Consider the following 21038-nt stretch of genomic DNA (forward strand, 5'->3'; position numbering starts at 1 on the left):
GCCACCCGCAGAGCTGCTTCTGCCGGCCGGTGGTTGGGGTGAGCGGGGAGGAGAGGAGGTGCCGGGGCAGGGGGCAGGTGCACCCCAACCCCCTCGGGGGAGCCGACAGAGAGAGAGCAAGAGGTGTTCACAAATAATTGTGTGTTTCTGAAAATGCGTCGTGTTTCTGCGCTGTTAGTAATTTCAAAATAACAGGGATTTTGCATTAACATCAAGCAGGCGGTTTTTTCCATACTGCCTTTGAATGCCAGCTATGGTCCGGTCTCTCTGCTGCTCAGTACACTAAATTGCACATGAGTTAACCTGGCACAAAGAGTTGTCTCTGTCAGACACCAGTGACAGATCTCCTTGCACACATGAAGGTCTTCTCCAACCTAAATGATTCTAACAATACCCTCAAAACCTCTCTTGGAGAACTAAGGAACAGGGGCAGGCTCAGGTGCACAGTCACTGCAGCTGTTATCCTGGCTACAGGCAGTCCTGTGACCATCCCAGCCAAGAAATGTGTGACAATTTTCCTGATGAGGTTACTTGGACTGTAAATCCCCAGTGATGGAGGCTTCCCAGTACAGCTTCAGTAGTCTGTTCACTAAGCCTGTGCTGGGGCGATTGGCCTTGCTGTGCTGGTGGCCAGCAGACACTTAGGAGGGTGCCTGGCTTCTGTGGTCAGAGCAGCTGAGGAGCCGGGACACTGCTGCTGCCAGCACCTGGGATCTCTCTTCTTCCATCCTACGAAACAACCAGCAATTGCGCACTGCTGAGTCTCTCCTGACTTGTGTCAAAGAATGGATCACAAAAATCACGTCTTCTTGAATTCTGCCAAACGCATTTTGATATGCTGAGCATTAATGCAGTCAAGTATAATACCAAATCCTCTATAAAATGACTGATGAAAAGATAAAGTATAATAAAATGCTGTAATAATTATACAAAACCATAAATTGTTCTTGTTATCCTGGTGATGATTTTTGAGTATCATTTGCTTACTCAAAATCATTGAAATAATTTGGATTTCAAGTTCAGGCGGTTAAACTTTAAAGCAAAAATTCATTAACTAGCAAGATGAAGTTATAGCATATTAACTAGATTCTTAGTTAAGTCTACTTGAATTTTAAAAAAACAACAGACCCTAAAATGCTTACACATTCAGTTTTACATCAGCTGCTTCCAAGTTTGCTGATAAGGCATAATGGGTGATCTTTTAACTTACTGCTCACATTACCTGAGATCAAAGGACCATTGTAAAGCTCCTCTCAAAGACACAAGACATTCTTGCTATGAATCAAGGAAAGAGGTCTACCACTTTTTAGTAGTGAAGGTACAAATAAACTTTGGAAGGACAACATGGTAGTTTTTCCCTTTCTACATCAAATCAACAATTCTGAATGAACAAGATGAAGCAACTAGTCAGGAGCCAAAAAAAAAATAATAGTCAAAGGAATGTTACTCTTTCTGAAGGAAACATCTGTGACATACATATCAAATGTCAAGAAAATGGGTGTATTATGTGGTTAGATGTGGAGAGAATCAGATGGCCTCAAAGTCCGTGTAACTTGAACATCTAATTTTCAAGTTATGGTTCAGGGCTGATATATACCTGTAGGAGAGCTGTTCAAATTACTAGGACACAGAATGTCACAGAGTAGAGCGTGAGCAGCAACCAAACAACAGTTACCATAAACTAAGTCGGATTAAGGTAAAACAAGATGAGAGTGTTGCACCAGTGCACTATCATGTTTTAAGTAGATTTAATTTGTAAAGTACCGTATAGACCTCATGCAGTGTGTAAAGCTGAATTACATAGTATTGCAGTGTGCAGTTTTCTATCATAGAAAGGGATCTATTATACCAGCATTGTGACAAAGTTCTCTGAAATTAATAATGTCTGTGGGTACGGGGAGAGAAGTATTGCACAGTTTGTGAACTTCGTTCCCATTGTTAAATATTCCCATTGGTGTCCATGTAATACTGCAGGGCAAGTATTGATGTCTGCATAATAATTGTTTCTTAGGATTAGACTTTTGAAGTATTACGTTAGCCTAAAAGACTTTTGTACTTTTGTATAATGTTATACATTTCCCAGGTGGGATGTATAGACTATCTTAAGCATGAAACTGGATAATGGTCTATATTATGTGTTATAAAGCAATATTATATGTGACCAGGATTCATAGGACAAAAAAAGCAGAGGCAGGAGATTTATGTTCCTGAGTTTGTTGCTTCAGGCAAGGCTAACCCAAGCGATGCATTTGTTTTCACCATCATAAAATGTTATCACTAACGCATCTGTTTGCCATAGGTAAGGCCAGCTTTCCCACTAGACTACTATAGCAGCACTTTATTCCAGATCATCAACTGTTTGTGTGTCAAAATGTTTCAAACAAATTTGAATCACCAGAGTAACTGTAATGGATCATCTCTTTGTTCAGGTGGCCACTGCATTTTTTGATCCATTTTTAGTAATTGTAAGATTGAATGTATTGTGTTTTCCAAAGCACAATCTAACTAGAACAGCAGAGATGGGAAACAGCATCTAGTAAGCACGGGAAAGTTTCCTTAACTGTATGTCAGTTAATTTGAGACCATTCAATAAATATTTATAGATTGAGGAAAGGCAGAAAACAAAGGGCCATTTTTAGCAATGTAATTTGAAAAGAGAGGTTCCTGAAGACATTTTGGGAAGATGTCCTTCAGGTGATGATTTCCAGTCTGTGGAATGCCAAGTCATTAGGCATTGTGTGTGAGTCAACCCATCACTCCAATGACTGACAGGTATCCTCTTGTCTAGCACTGTGTCTTCCTGTCTAAAGCACCCCACTGGCAGGGAGCACCTCTGTAACTAATCAGCCCAGATTCTTGAAATATCTGCAAAAGCAGAAATAAAACTCTAAGTAAGTGCCAAGCATGTTCTATTGATTTATGTAGAAGTGAAATGAAGTACTGTATCTGATTTTATGTTTGCTGCTTCACGTCTGGGGAAAAGTTTGCTTATGCAAAACCTTGTGTGTTTTTTCCAGTTTTAGGATATTGATCTAACAAAAGGGTTTTTTTTTCTCTCTGCTGTTTTAGCTTCTTGTAGCTTTGTTTTCAGCTCAGTAATTTATTGCTTAGCCTTTTATTTTGAAAGAATATATAACTTATTTTTGTCAAGGTCATACAGGCAACAATGAAAGGCATACTGGGCGCTTGTACCTCAGAGAACAGGGAGGTACCTGGGACAGTCTTGAAATTCTTGCCTGCCGACTTACTGCTCCTGAAAATCTGCAGTGTTGTTCCCCTGAGCTGCAAAAGTTGGTAACATCCTATGTTAAACTGGTGGAAGGAAGTGTCGTTTGGCAAGCACCAGTGACAACCTTCTGCAAGAAAAAGGAAGTGGAAATGGCTCTGTAAAGATGCATGAGACTACAAGCAAAATCCTAGCTGCAGTTAATGGGAATTTTGCTATAAATTTTACTGATAGATTAAATACTCATACTATTCATAACAGCATACTATATAATAAAAGGCATAGCACTGCCACTTTGAGTTGTGTATTGGTTTATTTATCTTTTGGACTTGTATTACGAGAACAGAGAGTACATAAAGACAACTGAGAGTATAGCAAACTGTTTCCTCTAAAACTATAGTGAGGTAGATGAGCATTCTTCTATTTAAAGAGATCCTCTTCCTGTGGAATTTGAACGGTTAATTGCAATATAGGTGCTATTTCTAGCGGAGGAAAGCCATGGGATTTGGGGTTTTTTTCTATAATAATAATTGCAGTAATAAAAACAATTTGTCAGAGTATCTTTTTCTCTTTACAATAGTGAAGCTCCCAGTTTCAAATATAATTATTCTTGCGAATGTCTAGAAGCAATGATACAAGGAAAAGGTAGAGATTTGGATCTTAATGATGCATGTGTTTTTATAGACTTTTGTGTTCCCACTAATTTACAGAATGGTGCTGGGGGCTTAGAGGGCTCCAAGTGTTCTTCCAAATATTTGCTCAAAGTTGAAAATCTGGAGGTAGACTGCACATAAATTTGGTATTACAAATATAGTAACATGTTCATCTTGAAGACTAATTTTACTTAGTGCTAGTGCTTTAAATTATCTTCTAAAATCCAGTCTGCTTTAAATAAGTGATTCTGAGTTCTTTTCTGAAAACTGACTCTTGCCTCAGCATTTTGTGTCTCAGGAGCTAGTTTAAATGAAGACTTCCATATGGAAAGTCAGTAATATTTCTAGCCAGGTAGCTGGCTTTGTTGGTTTTGATAGCTAATAGAATGGGAACAAAGTGAATTATGTAATCTAAAATTACATTTTCTTTCGGACTAGGGAACCTAGCAAGAAGTGCATTGGCAATCAGAAGTTGTTTTTTCCCAGAGCCACTTAAAGCCTGCATGCATCTATCTATGGTTAGAAGTGAAAAGTAATGTATTCCTCCAATTTGCAAGGAAATTAAAATGTAAAAGGTGCTTTCTAATGACATGTGAGCCCAAGCTAGAGCTTTCAGTGTCTACTTGGAATAGTCTTCTCTTAATGGGGAAAACATAAGAATAAACACCTTTAGAGCTGATGGGGGGAAAGAGAAGAATAAAAAGAGCTGTAATAACCTTTTGCATATCAGCTAGGGAGCACTTCACTGGGTATGGGGAGACCATTAAGAGCTGCTAGTATATTTTCAACTGCTTCCTCTGTTATCATGTAGGTGGCCTTGTCTGTTTTAATGCCGAGGTGAGGCGTTATAATGACATTCTTTAATTTTAACAATGTATGATCTCTGGAAGAAATGAAAAAAGAGATAGTTAAGTTACCTACTGTTCTTCATCCAAATAAAGAGGAGTCTTACTTTGGCTTTTGCACTGTATTTAAATATAAAGTTAATTTAATATAGCTTTACAAGTCCCACTTACATCCACAGAAGCTGATCATCTGTGTTCAAGTAATTTTGGACATTAAAAGGACACACTAAGAGTTTATACTGTGCTCTTTTGTCCAGAAACAGAGTTTCACCATTAGGCAGCAATTTGAACTATGTCAGAAGAGAAGATTAAGCCCTCCTGACACATTAACCCTATGTAGTGGTCTGAGCTGTAGTTATGCAATTCAGGTAATGGACAATGATGTCCTGGCACACAGACATAACAATACCAAACTCCCCCCAACCCAAAATCTAGCCAGCACAGTCAACTCCATGAGGCATCATTCTGGTAGAGGTGTCTTTTTACAGAAGCTAAGTAGCTTCTGTGCCCAAGAGCTCTGCAGTACTTCAGCCTTGTACTGGGGAAACAAGCCTGTGGGAGGGAAACCTCGGGGCAATGCAATAGATCTAAGAAGGGATGATTCAAGCAGCTTCCACCCATTCACGCCAGTTGCACCTTCAGATAAAGCAATTTGTAAGTGAAGCACTGCTGCAGCTTCATATGGTGATTCTGTGGAGGGGGTTTAGTGCTCCCCTCCGAACACAAGCCCCCTCCTGCTGTTTCCTGGCGCCCAGGCTTCTCTTTGGCCTGTTAGCAGACCCAACATCTGGGCTGCATCCCATTTGTATTCATGGCACTTTTACACAAACCTCTACGCCAGAGGCGGTGGTGGGGCTGCCTCTGACAGATCCCCCCCTGCCTGCTGCAGGGATGCCTCCTGCCTCTGGTGGGGCTCTGGCATGGTTTCTGAGAAATAAGCAGAGATGGCAACCTGGGCAGTGGTTCCGGGTAGGTGACATCCAAAGCTGCGGCCCTGATAACACCAGTCTGCAGAGCTGTCACCAGCGCCTCTTGGTCAACTACTGCACCTGGTTTGGAATAAGAGTGTCTCTGAGTGCCATTTGCAAGTAATGATCTGAGAGTGAAGATAATAGAAGGGAAGAGAGGAATTTTCACCATGCCTGATCTGTCCTCCACGTATGCACCAGCTGTGTGGTGGATGCAGCATGGTGCTGCATGTAACACAACAGGAGCTGGCTCATACTTTCTGGTCAGGCCAGTCAATGCTTCTGGATGGTACCTCGGCTGATGTTAATGAGAGTAGCTGTGGGTTTCATCAGCTCCATCTCTCTTTTCCCAATCAGCTTGTGTGTCTGAGGTGTCAGGCTCACCACCACCATCACAAAATCTGCCTGCTGGAGCAAGCTGTCTATCTTTTCGCAGTAAGTAGCACCAACAGCTTGCTCCTCTTGCTCTTTCCTGGTGGGGAAAAAAGGATCATACTGTATTTCAGGGCATCAGTCATGAAAATATTTTCTTCAGTGGTGTCACTGGTATGCAAACTAAAGGATCTGATTATCACATTCATGTAGCAAACAGGTGTCAAACAAAGGTGAATTTAGTCTCAGTTGTCTGTTTAGGCCCTTCTGGAGGGCTTCAAGCCCTATAGCAGGGGATGGATAACATGCCTGCCTCTCATCCACTGCAGCGCAGGGTCAAGGGACTTCTTTAAAGTCTGCAAGTCAACTAGGACCAAGCACTGGAACAGATGGCAGCACATGGTCCAGTCTCCAGGATCCCCTGTGAGGAAGCTGCACCTCACAGGATGCAGTGATTGTTCAAACCAGAATAGTGGTATTCACCAGAACTCATGCCTGTGAGCTCTGAACGTGCTGGTGGTCCTCATCCTGTTGGCATCCTCCAGTGAGCCTGTCATTTTCTAATGAGTGGAATCAGCAAGGCAGCTCTTTGGCAGGCTCCTGACTGTCCCAGGACTTTCACAAATTAAGGTGTTCAACACAAAAAGTTACCAAAGTAGAGAGAGATTTTTAGTTTGAAATTTTCACAATAAAAAAAAAATACTTGCCATTTCTCCTGTTCTTTGTAAATTTAGCTGCCTGAACTTTGGGAACTAAAGAAACAATGATAGGAGATTGTGTGTACAATCATCTGCTCCCAATTGCAAGAGAATGGCTTTGAATTATCTCCTCCCTAATCTAGAACTAAAGAAAGAAGTCACACTAAGAAAATAACTTCAGTGTAACTTTGCAGCATGTGTCTCCTAATGCATGCATTTCACTGTTTTCTTTCAGTGCCCAGGTCAACAACCAGAGATTAAGTGGGTAAAGAACAGACTGGAACTACAGCCAGTTTTGCAGAATACAGAGCGTATCTCACTTCAGCACATAAACTTGAAGTGTAAATGTACTTTAAAATAAGCAGGTTTTTAATTTCTGATGCACTGTGCATTGATTATGCATCACAGCACTCTTACATAAATACTACTTTAAAGAATGAAAAATATTAAACAAAGGGAGTTAGTGATGATCCACAGAAAAGAACAAAAAAGAGTTGTACCTTATTTTCTGCTTTTTGTTATTTATGAAGAAATTCTGAAAGATCTTAAGGAAGGTGTTCAGTAGTACTTTTTAAAATGTGAGTTTTCTCAGCTGTTTTTATAATTTCTGAAGTAACAGGAATGCCAAGGAAAGCTAGAAATTTCTGGCCTCATCCACGCTTGTGATTTGGTTAGGGCTAGCTAGAGCAGTAACTCTCCTTCTGCAGTCTGCATAAGGAGAAAATTACTGGAAGCCACATGTAGTAGCACTGCAGCTTCTCCCTTCAGTCAGGGAGGAGTAAAGTTGTCTCAGGGCAGATCATGGTTTATAGCATGTTTGTTCTGATTGTTGGTTGCACCTTGCCTGATTGCAACAGCCTTGAGTTGTACATGGGGATCTTTCCCACCTTTACACTGAAGAGCCCCTGTGCTGAATCTCTAACAAGGATCAGATTCCCAGATACACAAGCTAGGAGGGGCTAGAAATAACGAGTGAAATCCAGTTAAATACTTGGCAAAATTCCCACTGGTTTGAAGAGAAACAAGGTTTTCTCAAGAACAGCTCTCAAGTTAATCAGTTTTCATATTGTGCCAAGTATATGTTTCCAGTCATTCAGAGTTTCAACAAGATCAATCCTGACCTTCAAAATATGGGGAAAAAATAAACAAAAGGCAGAGTTACGTGTCACTATAGTAAGATATGATAAGAATAAAAAAGGTATAAGCTTGGTCTTCCTTTTTCTGTTCACATCTCCAGGAAACCTTGGAATTTCTGATATAAAACCTAAATTAAGTTTCCAAGTGTTTAATCCTCAAATAATTTTTTACAAGACTGATTTGAGGCAACCGTTCTTTTTTCTTCCTTTTGTTTTAATTTTGGCCCTATTCCCTCATTTCTTGCTATATTCCTGACATAATTCCTTAGAAAGGAAATACTGACTATCTAAAAGAGTTTCTGTTGTAATTAGGGTCAAGACTCATCTTTACCTCCGTGTCCTGTTGTGGTACAAAATGTTCATTTCAAATGCTTTGGCTCTCAGAGCAATCTTATACCCAATGCTGCCCATGCCAATGATCCCCAGAGTAGCTCCGGTAACTTCAACTCCCAGTAAATCAGCTTCACAGTACTCCATACCTGGAGAAATTGCAACATGATAGCCTGCAAGAAAAACACTCCAATATGAAAAATGAATGGGGTCCAACACAGAGGAGCAAGGCAAAAAAGTCTGGGCTTGTTGTGCTACTGTAGCACACTTCTAACGGTTACAAACACACAATTTTAAATAGCAATGGTTTTGGTAATGTCCTAGGTGACTCCCTAATATATCATCTCTCCCTGCCACTTGTGACATTCCCATTTATTCTCACCATACTCCAAAAAGCCTTCTGATGTAATCTCCCCTAAAAACCCTTTTACTGCTTTAGACTCATTAAAATATTGCCCTGTTCAACTATAAAAATAATTATTGCCAGTAACACTACAGAGTTTGGAACTTTTATGTGGAGAATAACACCAGGTGTTGGTTTTGCTGTTTAGAATAAGAATAGGTTTCCTGTTCTCTCTCTCACTTCTGCCACTCTCCTTGGAAAGAAAAGTGTGACTTCTTTAAAAATCACTACTCAGTAATTTCCATAATTATCTGTTAAACCTGAAAAAATTTTAGATAGTTCTGGACAGAAAATACACTTATATGCACAGAGACAGCACTTAATAGTCTGCTAGCAAGGTGACAGGCTTCTGGTATTTCAGTCTTGATACTGCCAACTCTTCTGAAACATAAGCAGAATATTGTGAAAGTATCAAAAAATGCCTCAGGATAAAACTCAGTTATGCCAGGGCAGAGCTATCAGAAATGCCACCAGGGATAGTTTATGTAGATGGGAAGAAGAAATTAATTTCCCTTTTAATCTGTCTCCTCCTTGTGAGGTAGAAACAGATTTAGTGGGAGACAAGTCTCCTTTGAGTTTCTATGAATCCTGTGGTACAGCTGGCAAATTAATGGCAGGTAAATTCAATCGGATAAATCTGGAAGATCTTTTCTTGAAACAGGAGGCATTTCAACCAAGCCAAGGGTAGGTCTCTCTGGGGAAATGGCAAGAAAAAACTGTGGAAGAAACTAGAAAGGATGCTACTAGCAGAAGCAGGAGCAGGTTGCCTTGTTGCTCTCTAATGTTCCTTAAATTACCCACCAATCCATTTCAGTCCCTGAGAATAAGGCCATGTGTCTTTCAGCCCCAGCTTCCGGCATATACCCTTATTCTGCTCCATTGTTGCCTCCCACACTCTAATTTTTTCTGCCAGCCTGTGATTGCAGCAATCGTCTGATCTTTGGCATCCCCCACTTTTGGTCAATAGCACTGTAATACTATCACATCAAGAAGCACGTCTTACATCAGCCAAATGTCATCGTCACTGAAAATGTGTTGCTGAAGAAAGCAACGAAATTTAAAGTTTTTATACGTAGGAAGCAAACTTCAGTGTGTTGTTCATCTGAAACTATTAAACTAAGTCTACAGCCGTATTTATTCTAAAAACTAAATTCCAGCTGCTAAGACCACTTGGTTCATAAAGCAAAAAGTTGTATTTGAATTGAATGTGATTAGATTCTGCTCAAGCATTTTCAACTCAGGCTGGTGACCTGGGAAAACTATACTCACAGCATTTTATTTATACCTCATTGAAATATATGTTATGTATGTTTGTGTATAATGTAATAATTTAGATATATTTATGATATATAAAATATATGAAAGTACCAACTATTCTATTTGCCAACCCAACATATTTAGATTTTCACATTTTATGTGAAACTATGTGCACTACAGATAACTCTAGGAAAAGTCAAGTTAATGGTAGGTAAATTTTGTACAAATTTTAGAAGCCACAAAAGAATTGAGATGTTACCTTCCACTAGTCTTCTAGCAGATGCCAGCAGCAAAGCCATCCCAGTATCTGCTGTGCTGCTGGAAACAGCATATGGAGCATTAGCCATCTTCACACCAAAGCTAGCTACAAGTTTCAAGTCCAGGTGATCCATCCCTACTCCTGAATTCGCAATCACTTTCAAGTTGGGCAGGCTCTGGAGGAGCTCTCGGTCGATTATTGGTTTGTGCCACCACAAATAGATCGCTTGGACCTTTTTACTCATATGTTTTCTGTTTTCAAGAAACTCCTTCATGGTGATGAGGTAGAAATGTTTCTTCAGGAGCGCCACATGGCCATGCAGTATCCCATGTATGCCACCAATTTCATCTACCAAAAGCCCAGGTAGCTCTCCTCCTCCCATGATCTGCACAAAGAAGAAAGACACAAAATGTCAGAAGAAAGACATATAATTACTTCCAGACATTTTAAAGAATAATCACTTTCATGTCCTGTTCATGATATCTACAACAAGAGATCTTATAAACCACGAATTTAGATAGGGAGGCGAACAAACCAAGACAAGAAAGCAGCTCTTTTAAGTATACTATTAGACACACACACACAGAGGTATTCACATAATCAAGTCTGAACAAGTTCTGTCCCTCATGGTCTGTAAGGTTTCACATCACTGCCACCAGGCTCATAACACACAATTACTTCACATTAATTACTTAGTTTCAGACCATCAATAGTCTGGTGCAATAATTCTCCTTCCCTACTCTGAAATCCAAATTACCACGTCTAAGTAGTTTAGAAAAATGTTGGACCAAATCTAGTTCGTGAAAATAAATTGCGCAGCTTCATCATGAACTTTGAGTTACCAGGTTAATTTTTAAATGCTTCATTGCAGAGATTTTTGCAGCCTACCATCCTGAAGAGACACCAGTGACTTTTTAACGTCAGTGCCTTCTCCTGAAGCTATCACAAGTTAACAAAATAACAGATGCTTAGGCAAGTGTTTTCCGAGAAGGGCTTATGAACTCAAATTAAAACATGGGGTTTTTTTTCAGGAATCACTGACCATCTGTTTGTAGCTCCCAGAGGGTCTGTGAATTGACAGCTTTTTTTTTCTTTTAATTAGACTATTCACAGCTACCATTGATTTTCCATAGGAATTTTGGGAAGAGCTGCATGGAGAGCTACTAAAGGGCTGAAGATCTTGGAATCCCCTATTGCTGTTGTCCTGTTATTGCAGTTCTTACCGTTGTCTTGTTAGTAGTATTTCACTATGTGCAGCCAAATGTCTAACTCTTGGCCTGTCAACACTTCCTGTGCTAAAACTTCATTCTACCATCTCTTCGAGAAGCCTGAGCATATTGCAAAATACTGGAAAGGCTCCCTGATTTTATGGAGGTGACAAACATTTTACTGAGTTTTCTGACTTTGTTGCTTGCTCATAGGAAAGAGAACGTATGAAAAAGCTTGGCCCTGGGCTGCAAGTTAGGACTGATCACTAATTCTTCTTTAGACTGTGCCTCACCCATGTGATTTCAGTGGTAGACCATTGCTTCATGGCCAGTCAAGATAAAAACATCATTTTTGTCTGCATGGAGGAACTAATTCGCTTGGGTTTTACTTTTGTTTTCAAAGGATCCCCTTGGGAAAATAAAAGATACTTTTTCAATGATTGGCTTGGCTTTGATTTAACATGTAGATGAAGCAGAGCTCTTCTTACATTAGAAAACTGTAGGACTACGACCATTTCAAAGAAGTCTGCTTTCTTCAGTGTTTTGATATAAAAATAGAATATTACAATATTGGCTGAAAAGTGTTTCAGGATACAGTCAAATTTCTGCAGGGAATTAATGGTCAATTCACCTTTAATATATTTGGGAGTGTTACACAAACTGCTTGGTGTACTTGCTTATCATTATGTTGCAGCAAGTACTGGGAAGAGAACACAGGTATTCATTGAAATAATGGATTGAAGATATCAAAGTGCAGTTTAAAAGCTTCAAACAGATCCCTTTTATTAGTTCCACTTTATTTTTCAGGATTGTAAATAACAGTACAGATCAAGTATAGCGAGATGACAGCTTTGCAGTAACAGGACAACAAGAGCAGTGCAGGAACAGGTTGCTTTTTTTCTAGTTTAAAAGTGGTACTGCAAGAAATAGTGCCTTCCCATACACGGGAGATTTAGTGATATCATCTGGCACACATCATTTCGGAAACACTTCACTTGGAATAGGTTGGCCATTGAGAACAGCCAGCATATTTGCTATTGCTTCTTCTGCCATCATACGGATAGCTTGGACTGTTGCCGTTCCAATGTGAGGGGTTATGATGATGTTATTTAATTTTAATAAAGGATGATCTCTGTAAGAAACAGAAAGAACAGAATGTATTACACAGGGAATTTACTCTGCTGCCATTCCATGCTAGTTGTCAAGAATGAACCTCAGGAAACAGCAGTGGCATGTTGAGAAGAAAGGGCCACAAGCACAGAACCAGCAGAAAGCTGTGGGAAGCTTGCTTACCCATTTCATCTTCTTCTCTATTGGTCTTATTGCCTTGCCTGTCAGTTAGGCTGGCAAAGAACGGACAGATGTGGGAAAGGTGAATAGTTTGTCATTTATTTATGATTGTGTGAGACAGGCTGAGGTTTTGCTCTAAACAGTGAGAAAGAGTCCCCATGGAGATCAAGATTATGAGCATGTTTTTGCACACAATTTAAAACATTTCAGATTAATAGAGTGGAAAACAGGTTTCTTTACCTTGGCAGAGGCTCAGGGTATGTGACGTCCAGAGCAGCAGCCCTAATAACCTTATTCTGGAGAGCTTCTACCAATGCATCTTGATCAATAACTGCACCTGCATTGCAATGAAATCTTGCTGTCATGATGAGTTAATGAACACATTTTTAACTGTGAGTGAGGAAAGGTCTCCAGGGTCCAGTGAGAAAAATTACAGAATCTTCAGCTTGTTAGAAAGTAGAATGTCTTTCTAACAACCATTAACCAAACAAAACAGAGATTTTATTTATTAATCTTTAATTAGAGGAGGATTATGGTCCACTGCATAAGGCTTTTCCTGGGATGTGACCAGTTTCAGTCTCTTCCCCATTTTGACACTGATTTCGTGTACTATTATAGACAAATAATTTAATCTCTTCAAGCTTTCCACTCTTTTATCTCTGCTTTGTTTACTGAAACTATAGTCTCTCTCAGTGCCAACAGATCTGTAATCCCATGTGATGTTTCTTTTCTATATAGCTGTTCCAAATGAAACTTGTGTTTTCCCTTGTTTTTCCTTGTATCCCATTCATCATCGGTGATGATAAACCTTTCAGTTATTTTCACTAAAAAAAAGCTGTCTTTAGAGTAAGGCTAAAGAGAACAGAACATCTGCTGAGCATCCCTAAATTCTACAGGACCTTAGAACACATAGCGTCTGATCTATGATCAGTCATTCATTTGTAGACTGCCAGCTACTTCATGACTCAAACAATACAGGGCCATCAGAGACTGAGGTCGGAGGGGGGAATGTCAACATAATCAACACAACCTTAACCGTGGAGCCACAAACAGTGCTTTCAGATCATCCTACCTCGGCTGATGTTTATAAGAGTAGCGGTGGGTTTCATCAGCCCCAGCTCCTTTTTCCCAATCAATTTGTGAGTCTCGGGAGTCAGGTTCACAACCAACATAACAAAGTCAGATTGCTGCAGCAAGTCTTCCATCTTCTCACAGTAGTGGGCACCAACTGCCTCTTCCTCCTCCTTTCTTCTGAAGGAAAAATGCACACACCCCAAAACTGACACAACTATTTCTAACTGGCTTTAACAATCAATCAACCCTAGAGAGATCTAGAACAGCACAGAGATCGAGAGGTTTGAGGCCAAGATAAAGGAAAAGACATTGATAAGTACAAATGGTGGAAGGGAGGCGGGGAGGATGTGGGCTAAAGGGAGCAAGAGGTTAGAGGAGCAGCAGGACCCTGAAGGAGTGACATATGTGTGAAAGCAAAGCACATAGACAGTATTAGGTATAGGAGGCTGAGGATGCAGTCAGACCCCACTCTTCTCTCCTGCATCTATGCCAATCCCTGTAGAGTCTCTCCTTGCCTGACATGTGAGTTAGGACTTGGAGTGGAAAAGAAATAAAGGGGAAGTGAAGTCTGAAAGAAAGGGAACTATAAAACTAAGAGAAGTTAAGACCCTTGTAATTGGTGCTGGTGTGATGAGTGATCTGGCTGGGCTGAGGAGAGGGATGGCTGGCTGGGTGGGCCAGGGATGCTGCCAGAAGCCTGAAGAAGAGTCTGGCAGGACAGGGGACACAGTGAGGGCACAAGGCCTGGTTTGCTCTGATAACATCTTCAGAAAGGTTACACAGCCCTTGTTCCGAAGTGCTAGTAGCTAACCAGGGCAGAGTGAGCGCCGGAGGCGAGGGGGAGCTGCTTCTCAAGGGGAACAGTAGGGAGCCAAAGAGAGGAAGTGGCAGCATGCTGGTGCTCCTCATGCTGCTTACAACTGTCACAAGTGCCTAGGAAGACCGGGGACACAGAGCAGAGCTGTGGTTTCTGTCACTGTCCCCTGACTAATCACATGCAGAAACCAGTCATTTTTACCTCCGGTTCCTGTTATGGTACAGGATCCTCATGTTGAAGGCTCTGGCTCTCTGAGCCACTTTGTACCCAATGCTGCCCATCCCGACGATCCCAAGCGTTGCTCTGGTTACTTCCACTCCCAGCCAGTCAACAGCAAAACACTTTGTGTCTGGAGAAACCGCAATCTGGCAGCCTGAGTGTAAATACATACTAAATGGGTACAAACTGACCACAAAAGTAGGTTTGGGGGAAAGAAAAACTTTCTCACCATCACAGCAGCAGGGCTCTGGAGCACTCCTTACAAAACATCCTTCCTAATTTTGACCAGTTTATAGAAGGGCCTGCATGGTGTCATTCCCTGCAGCCAGGGCTGGAGACAGTAACACAGGGGGTCTCCCGGGTGGGTACTGTGCTGGGACAAAAGGCTCCTCAGGGAATTAACTCTTCTGTGGCTGGAGTATTTTCTTGGAAATTCAAAAACAGTTTCTTTGGCACTTACCACCCTGCAAGCATTGACTTCACTTCTTTTTAGCTGGGATAAATCTCACGATTTCTCTTCTGAATCACAACCCAGAGCAGCCCCACCGCTTGAATGGGGGTGAAGGTTGCAAATTCCAGCTCAGCCAGGGATGACTATGAGCTGTTATACAAAGAACTTGAGGTCCAACAAGATGCAATAGTGAGAAAACATCACCCAGAAAGCGGTGTTATTTCATGCTCAGGGGTGAAGCAGCAGTGACAGAAAGACTACTAGTTGCTGAAGACAGAGGCAACTTCTTGTGATAGCCTTTACTGACACCTTCCTTCCCCTGAAAGGCATTGCGTAGGAAGGGCATGTGGGGAAAGGACCTACCTTTAAGGACATGAACTAATGTTGGTGGTACAGTTTGGAATAACCTCATCAAAAGGATTATCAGCTATTTCAATAATAGTGCTGATGCTCTTCCAGAAATACAACCCATTAGTTTAGACAAACTCTTTACAGAAGCAGGAAAAAAATGAATAGTTATACTAATTATTGCTCTAGAGGTGGGGACATGGCCATTAATGCTTTGTACTTTGCTGTAGCTCCTAACACTTGTTCCAAGGGGAAATGGAGAAGTGGTGACATTTGGTTTGGATGTATTTTGCATTCAGTTTTTACAGCTATAAACAACCCACCCAGTGAACAGCCAGAGAAGAATTAAGCCCCAGACATTATTCCAAACAGGATATCACAAGTAACTTTAAAGCGCATAATTTAGACGAAGGCCTTACTCTTGTCACCATTGCCTTAAAAAGAAAGGAGACATAGGAAAAGAAGAGGCCTCTGAAAATGGGAGTTCTCAGAAATTTTTTTCCCTGTAAAAGCATCCCAAATATTGATTCAGACAGATCATCAAGTGAGATATGCCAAAGAAGTAGCTAAGATCCAGGAAAATTTAAAACATTACCTTCTACTAGTCTTCTGGCAGAGGCCAGCATCAAGGCCATTCCTATGTCTGCTGTTGAGTCTGCCACGGCATGTGGGGTGTTGGTCACTTTTACACCAAAGTTGGAAATCATTTTCAAGTCTAAGTGATCGACTCCAACCCCAGAGTTTCCAATTACCTTTAAATTAGGCAGGCTTTCTAGAAGCTCCCGGTCAACAGTTGGCCTGCACTCAAACACGAAGACAGATTGGATTTTTTTGCTCATTTCTTTTTTGTTTTCAAGAAATTCCTTCATGGTGATAAGGCGAAAGTGTTTCTTCAAAAGTGGTGCAAGGTTTTCTAGCACACCATGAGTTCCTCCTATATCCAGAATCAAAACGCCTGGCAACTCTTCTTCTGCCATGACCTGCAACAGGGGAAAAGAAATACTCCTTTGTCTAGAACACCCTTAAAGGAGTGATGCTGTAGTGATCATTTAAATTCACATTGGTGAAACATGAAACTGGTGGAACTCAACACTGCTTTTAAGGATACAGAATAAATCCACAGTCACTTGGTACTAGCATGGTACATTAGACAACTTCCCAGTATTTTCACTAAGTGCTGATTCAGACTATAACACCAAGGAATATCCACCCCCTTAGATCTAAATCCAGTCCTACAGGGTGTTCTTCTCAAATAGTTTCATTTTAGTCCTGAATCAGTATTGGTTTAATACAAATCTTGTAGCTTCTCAACCTCATTCACAAAGTCATTTCTATAAGCAGTGGTATGAAACAGAAGCCACTAGAGAGTTACTGAAAGTTTCTTGCCTACTGATTATGGTTGGTGAAGCCACAGGTAGTGTAGGGAGGCATTGAGGCTCAGATGGGTCTGACAAATATCTGTCAGGAATGGTTTAGGTCTAACAGATTTGCACAATAAAGGGCCTTGGACAGCTGCTACACTGCTTGTCTTCAGTGTTTTAAACATCCAGATCTGTACCTGAATTTACCTCCCGCAAAATTTTTAGCACATCCATGCCTATATGCTGAATCAGCAGGGAAGAGCACTAGCAGTGGTACTGACAACACAGTTCTTCATACTAGAACTTCTCCCCTGCCCAGACAGTTCTGAGCCCAGTCCTCTCTGCAACACTCATGCAAATGTATTGTATCCTGCAATAAGATTGGGGCTTCACAGAGAGCCACACACCTAATTAGAAGCAGCCCTTTTCAACCAAAATGGTAGCTGAAAATTTCCTGCATGTCTTAACAACAGTCTTGTCTAATTTCCTACACTTCTGTTTGCTGTGTACCACTCGCTTTAGGTCTCCATCCCATACTGTGTCCTAGACTTGGGTCCAGAAAACCTGGCATTGTGCTAACTGCATCAGAACAATTTTCCACAGCAGTATGCTGATTTATTCAGGGCAGACAGTGCTGGGCAGAGATTTCCTGCTGCTTCAGTCCTCTCACACGAGCCTTCAGTGAGTAACCAGAATTCAAACCTGTGACAAAAAGGCATCAATGCAGATTGGAAGTTTCTGACAAACTGTATTTACCCTTGTCCTGAGCAAACAACTCAGGCTTATCGCAACTGCAGCTATTATATGCTTCCAATCTCGACACCAGTAATACTGCTTTACCCTGGCCTTGACCTGCATTTCTGCCTCAGTTCCAGTCTGCTGCTGTACAGGGGCTAGAAGGGGCCTCCATGTTAGGACAGATCTGCAGTTCACCATGAACAGTGTCTCTGATAACACTAACTGGTTCTGAACAGCAGTAAACAAAGCCATGAGATGAATAGTGCAACCATATTGCAAAGGGATTGTTCTTAAATATATATCAAATCTATTTCTTGTCAACTGAAGTATTTTGAACCCTGCCAGCCCCATATGGTTGTGAAAATTGTGCAAATTTCCCCAGCTGTAGTCTGTATATTTCTTAAGAGTATCACACAACATGACGTTAGAAGGATAAACTGGATTTGTCCTCCAGAATGAATAACACATAGAATAAAAGATAAGATTTGATGTCATATTGTGACAGCGTTGTCCAGCTTCCTGATGATCACAACCTGATGCTCCTGCAGCAACTTACTTAGACTGGACAGCAACTAAACCTTATGCTGTTAAGGGATGGAAAACTGGGTGCCTGATATGATCAACTGACTGGCAGATGTCAGTAAGGCAGCACTGCATTACACTATTTGCTCTCATCACCACTTTCTCCTCTGATACAATACACCACTCATGAAGGTCAGAGTCAGACCCATATTCATTTTAGAAGCACTTCCTAAACTTCACAAGCAGAAAGGTGATCCATGAGGAAGCCACAGTGCAGCACAGCGAGAGCTGGTTTAGCTTTAAACAAACCAGATGGTGGACTAGAAACAGGCTAGTCGCGTGTAATTAATCTTTTCATTACTGTGGATATGCTGAGTCTGCCACAATTTCAGCTATGTTTGATGTGCGTATGAACCATTAACACACTGCAGCTTTGGTTCAAGAACTGGGGTTCTGCTAGTGCTAGTATAATCTGCTAGTATAATCTTAAAAAATTGAGAGATAGCAGTAAACTAAAAACACTTAAAGGAACTTTGCAGACGGAAGGGGGGCTATTCCGATACCAACCTTGGTCTGAGGAGTACTTATTGTTTGTCCTTCAGCACTACGTGGGCATGTCTTGTACCCCTGTCTGTAATCCATACTTCTCCTGTGACAGCGATGTCCATGAGAAGCAATAGCTGGATGAATGTATTTATAAGCCAAATTTGACTGGCCAGGCATCAAGGGAATCAGTTTTAACAGACTGAATGCTTTGCTTCTGAACATAATTATTCAGTTATCAGATGTCTTGTCCAGTGTGCTAAATGTAACACCTGTTAAGGATATGACAATTTTGGTTTTGGACTAGTATCATCTGCTGAATCACTAACACTCTTTTCTTAAAAAAAAAAAAAAAAAAAAAAGCTGTCTCTCCTCAGATTTTCTACTTTAGAAGATTATCTGCTTCCATGTATATGACATGTAACACACTAATATAACATACGTGTACTAAGTTCTGGTCCTCGCATTGCTAAGAAAACTTTGAAAATATGACTCAGATTGAGACAAGTGGGCAAATAAAAAGGACTACTTGAGTATTAACTTCCGTGCTGACTGAAGCTGGCCTTACTTCTTTTGTGGAGCTTGACTGACGACTTACTTGCACGTTTGTTGACTGGCACTGCTGTACCACTTCGGACTTGGCCAAATCAGAGCAAACTAAACCTACATAATTCTTCCTACCTCCGTTTTAAAAGGTAATAGCATGCGTTATGCAGAATAAACTCCTCCCACGGACTTCTCTATAGGGGAAAACTAATTACCTGGATAACGACCAAAGAATTAACCGCGGCTGGTTGCTTTCTGCCGATGTTTCTTTCACAGCTCGCTCCTACCGCATGTGGAGGAGCCGCCAGCTCCCAGCCCCGGCAGCCCCCGGCCCACGCCGGCAGCCGTCCCCTCGCTGCCCTTGCCCAGCTCCGGTGGCGGCGGCGGGCGGGCCCCGCCGCTCTGGGCCCCCTTAACCCCTTCACTACCAGACGGCTCCGTGCCGGCAGTTCTGCCAGCAATTCCGTGGGCACTTCCTTCCTTCCGTGGGCACGCCCGTGGGCCCTTCCTTCCGTGGGCCCTTCCTTCCTTCCGTGGGCACTCCCGCGCCTCCAGGCAGGCCTGGCTGCGACCCGGCTGCGGCCCACGCGGCGGGGACGGCCAGAGCCCGGGTGCTTTTGTCTGGAGTGGGACCAGAGTGCCTTCCTCTCCTCTCACACTCCCCGGCACTGAATTTTCTAGAAAGGTGATACTGCAGAACGAGGACTTTGATAGTTTTTTGAGAGGTCTGCAATACCGGGGCAAAGGAATTTGGTACCTGTGGTGGTTTAAACCCAGCCGGCAACTAAGCCCCACACAGCCTCCCGCTTGCTCCCCCCCGGTGGGATGGGGAAAGAATCGGAAGGATGAAAGTGAGAAAACTTGTAGGTGGAGATATAGTGGGAAATATGTTTTTCTCCCTGTCTGCTGCAAGCTAAACTTTTAAATGAGTGCACAGCGTACAATAATATATATGCCTTTCAGGGAGCAAAAAGATTGGCCTGGAATGCCCGATCGCAATGGCCAGCTTGACTCTGCAGCCGAAATGTCCTGGTTTCGCTGCTGATCACTTCAACCGAAACGTTTACCCAGTGTGTTACTGGCGTTTTGACTGCGAGAGATGAGAGAGTGTAATGGTCCCCAAGTGCAGCTACTGCCAGGGGCCGGGCAGCGCAGCTCCCACGGGCAGGGTTAGTCCTGGGTGTAGGGAGCATCAGAAAGAAACACAGAAGATGGACGTGCAGTTGTGACCCAGCTGATTCAAACACACCTGCACCTTCACACAGGACTCCAGCCACAAGCAGCACTACCTCCAGCGTGAAGATGTTCATTGCTGTGGGTTAATGCACTGACAAAATCTTCCATAACCAGATGCATGGAGTTGCTCTCTCTCTGTTGCAGTATCTCCTTGGCAAACTCCAATGGAGGCACAGGGAGCTTTGTTAACGTCGTAGAGTGATCAGTAGCAGGTAGATGGAGGTTTGGGCTGTGGTGACGTCTGTTTCATCCTCCCGGTGCCACCCAGCAGCTCCGCCTGGGCCACTTGCACCCACCACCGCGGCGTGGCTCCACATCCCTCTTGTGAGGGGACATGCCCGTGGCCCCAGCCAGCAGACAGGCAGCACAACCTGCCCACCCATTTGGGTGCAACTGGTTTCTCGGGCTGCAGGCACACCCCCACAGGGCCACCTGCCATTTTGGTTGCCCTCTTGGCCATCGCCCAGGGGCCAGGCCCCAGCCCAGGCGCCCTCGCTTGGGGTTGGCTCCGCAGTGGGTGGGATGGGGGCACAGAGAC

The 21038-nt window shown here is 42.3% G+C and overlaps 2 protein-coding genes across 8 annotated transcripts; both read right to left on the reverse strand.

Moving 5' to 3' along the window:
• Nucleotides 1-1731: 1731 nt before the first annotated feature.
• Nucleotides 1732-11414, reverse strand: LOC141944191 (putative 2-ketogluconate reductase). Of its 5 annotated transcripts, none has more exons than XM_074870341.1 (7): nt 10852-11413; nt 10148-10532; nt 8230-8401; nt 5986-6164; nt 5677-5773; nt 4596-4762; nt 1732-3353 (listed from the first exon to the last, which is right to left on the reverse strand). In XM_074870341.1, exons 1-6 carry the CDS (start codon nt 10852-10854, stop codon nt 4606-4608), a joined length of 993 nt encoding a protein of 330 aa, XP_074726442.1. In that variant the 5' UTR covers nt 10855-11413; the 3' UTR covers nt 1732-3353; nt 4596-4605. The 5 variants fall into 5 exon arrangements, with proteins under 5 accessions (XP_074726442.1, XP_074726431.1, XP_074726453.1 ...); XM_074870330.1 differs by having other exon boundaries at nt 1732-3356; nt 10852-11412; XM_074870352.1 differs by lacking the exon at nt 1732-3353 and having other exon boundaries at nt 4605-4762; nt 5555-5773; nt 10852-11414.
• Nucleotides 11415-12107: 693 nt separating this feature from the next.
• On the reverse strand, nt 12108-19720 carry LOC141944175 (putative 2-ketogluconate reductase). Of its 3 annotated transcripts, none has more exons than XM_074870289.1 (7): nt 19480-19720; nt 18743-18990; nt 16150-16534; nt 14738-14909; nt 13718-13893; nt 12886-12982; nt 12108-12487 (listed from the first exon to the last, which is right to left on the reverse strand). In XM_074870289.1, the coding sequence occupies exons 2-7, from the start codon at nt 18941-18943 to the stop codon at nt 12331-12333; spliced, it is 1188 nt and encodes a 395-aa protein (XP_074726390.1). In that variant the 5' UTR covers nt 18944-18990; nt 19480-19720; the 3' UTR covers nt 12108-12330. The 3 variants fall into 3 exon arrangements, with proteins under 3 accessions (XP_074726390.1, XP_074726382.1, XP_074726398.1); XM_074870281.1 differs by having other exon boundaries at nt 13718-13896; nt 19480-19719; XM_074870297.1 differs by lacking the exon at nt 18743-18990 and having other exon boundaries at nt 13718-13896; nt 19480-19715.
• Nucleotides 19721-21038: the final 1318 nt, after the last annotated feature.

This window comes from Strix uralensis, chromosome 1 (assembly GCF_047716275.1).
Source record: "Strix uralensis isolate ZFMK-TIS-50842 chromosome 1, bStrUra1, whole genome shotgun sequence".
NCBI lineage: Eukaryota > Metazoa > Chordata > Aves > Strigiformes > Strigidae > Strix > Strix uralensis.

Coding starts and splice junctions, on each gene's coding strand:
- LOC141944191 (XM_074870309.1), bottom strand. Junction 6,165..8,229: donor TACCACAACAGGACACGGAG/GTAAAGATGAGT, acceptor TTTCCCCACCAG/GAAAGAGCAAGAGGAGCAAG. Junction 5,774..5,985: donor TCTCATTAACATCAGCCGAG/GTACCATCCAGA, acceptor ATTCCAAACCAG/GTGCAGTAGTTGACCAAGAG.
- LOC141944175 (XM_074870281.1), bottom strand. CDS start 18,943: ATGTTCAGAAGCAAAGCATTCAGTCTGTTAAAACTGATTCCCTTGATG. Junction 16,535..18,742: donor TAAGTACTCCTCAGACCAAG/GTTGGTATCGGA, acceptor CCCCTGTTGCAG/GTCATGGCAGAAGAAGAGTT. Junction 12,488..12,885: donor TACCCTGAGCCTCTGCCAAG/GTAAAGAAACCT, acceptor TGTTTCTTACAG/AGATCATCCTTTATTAAAAT.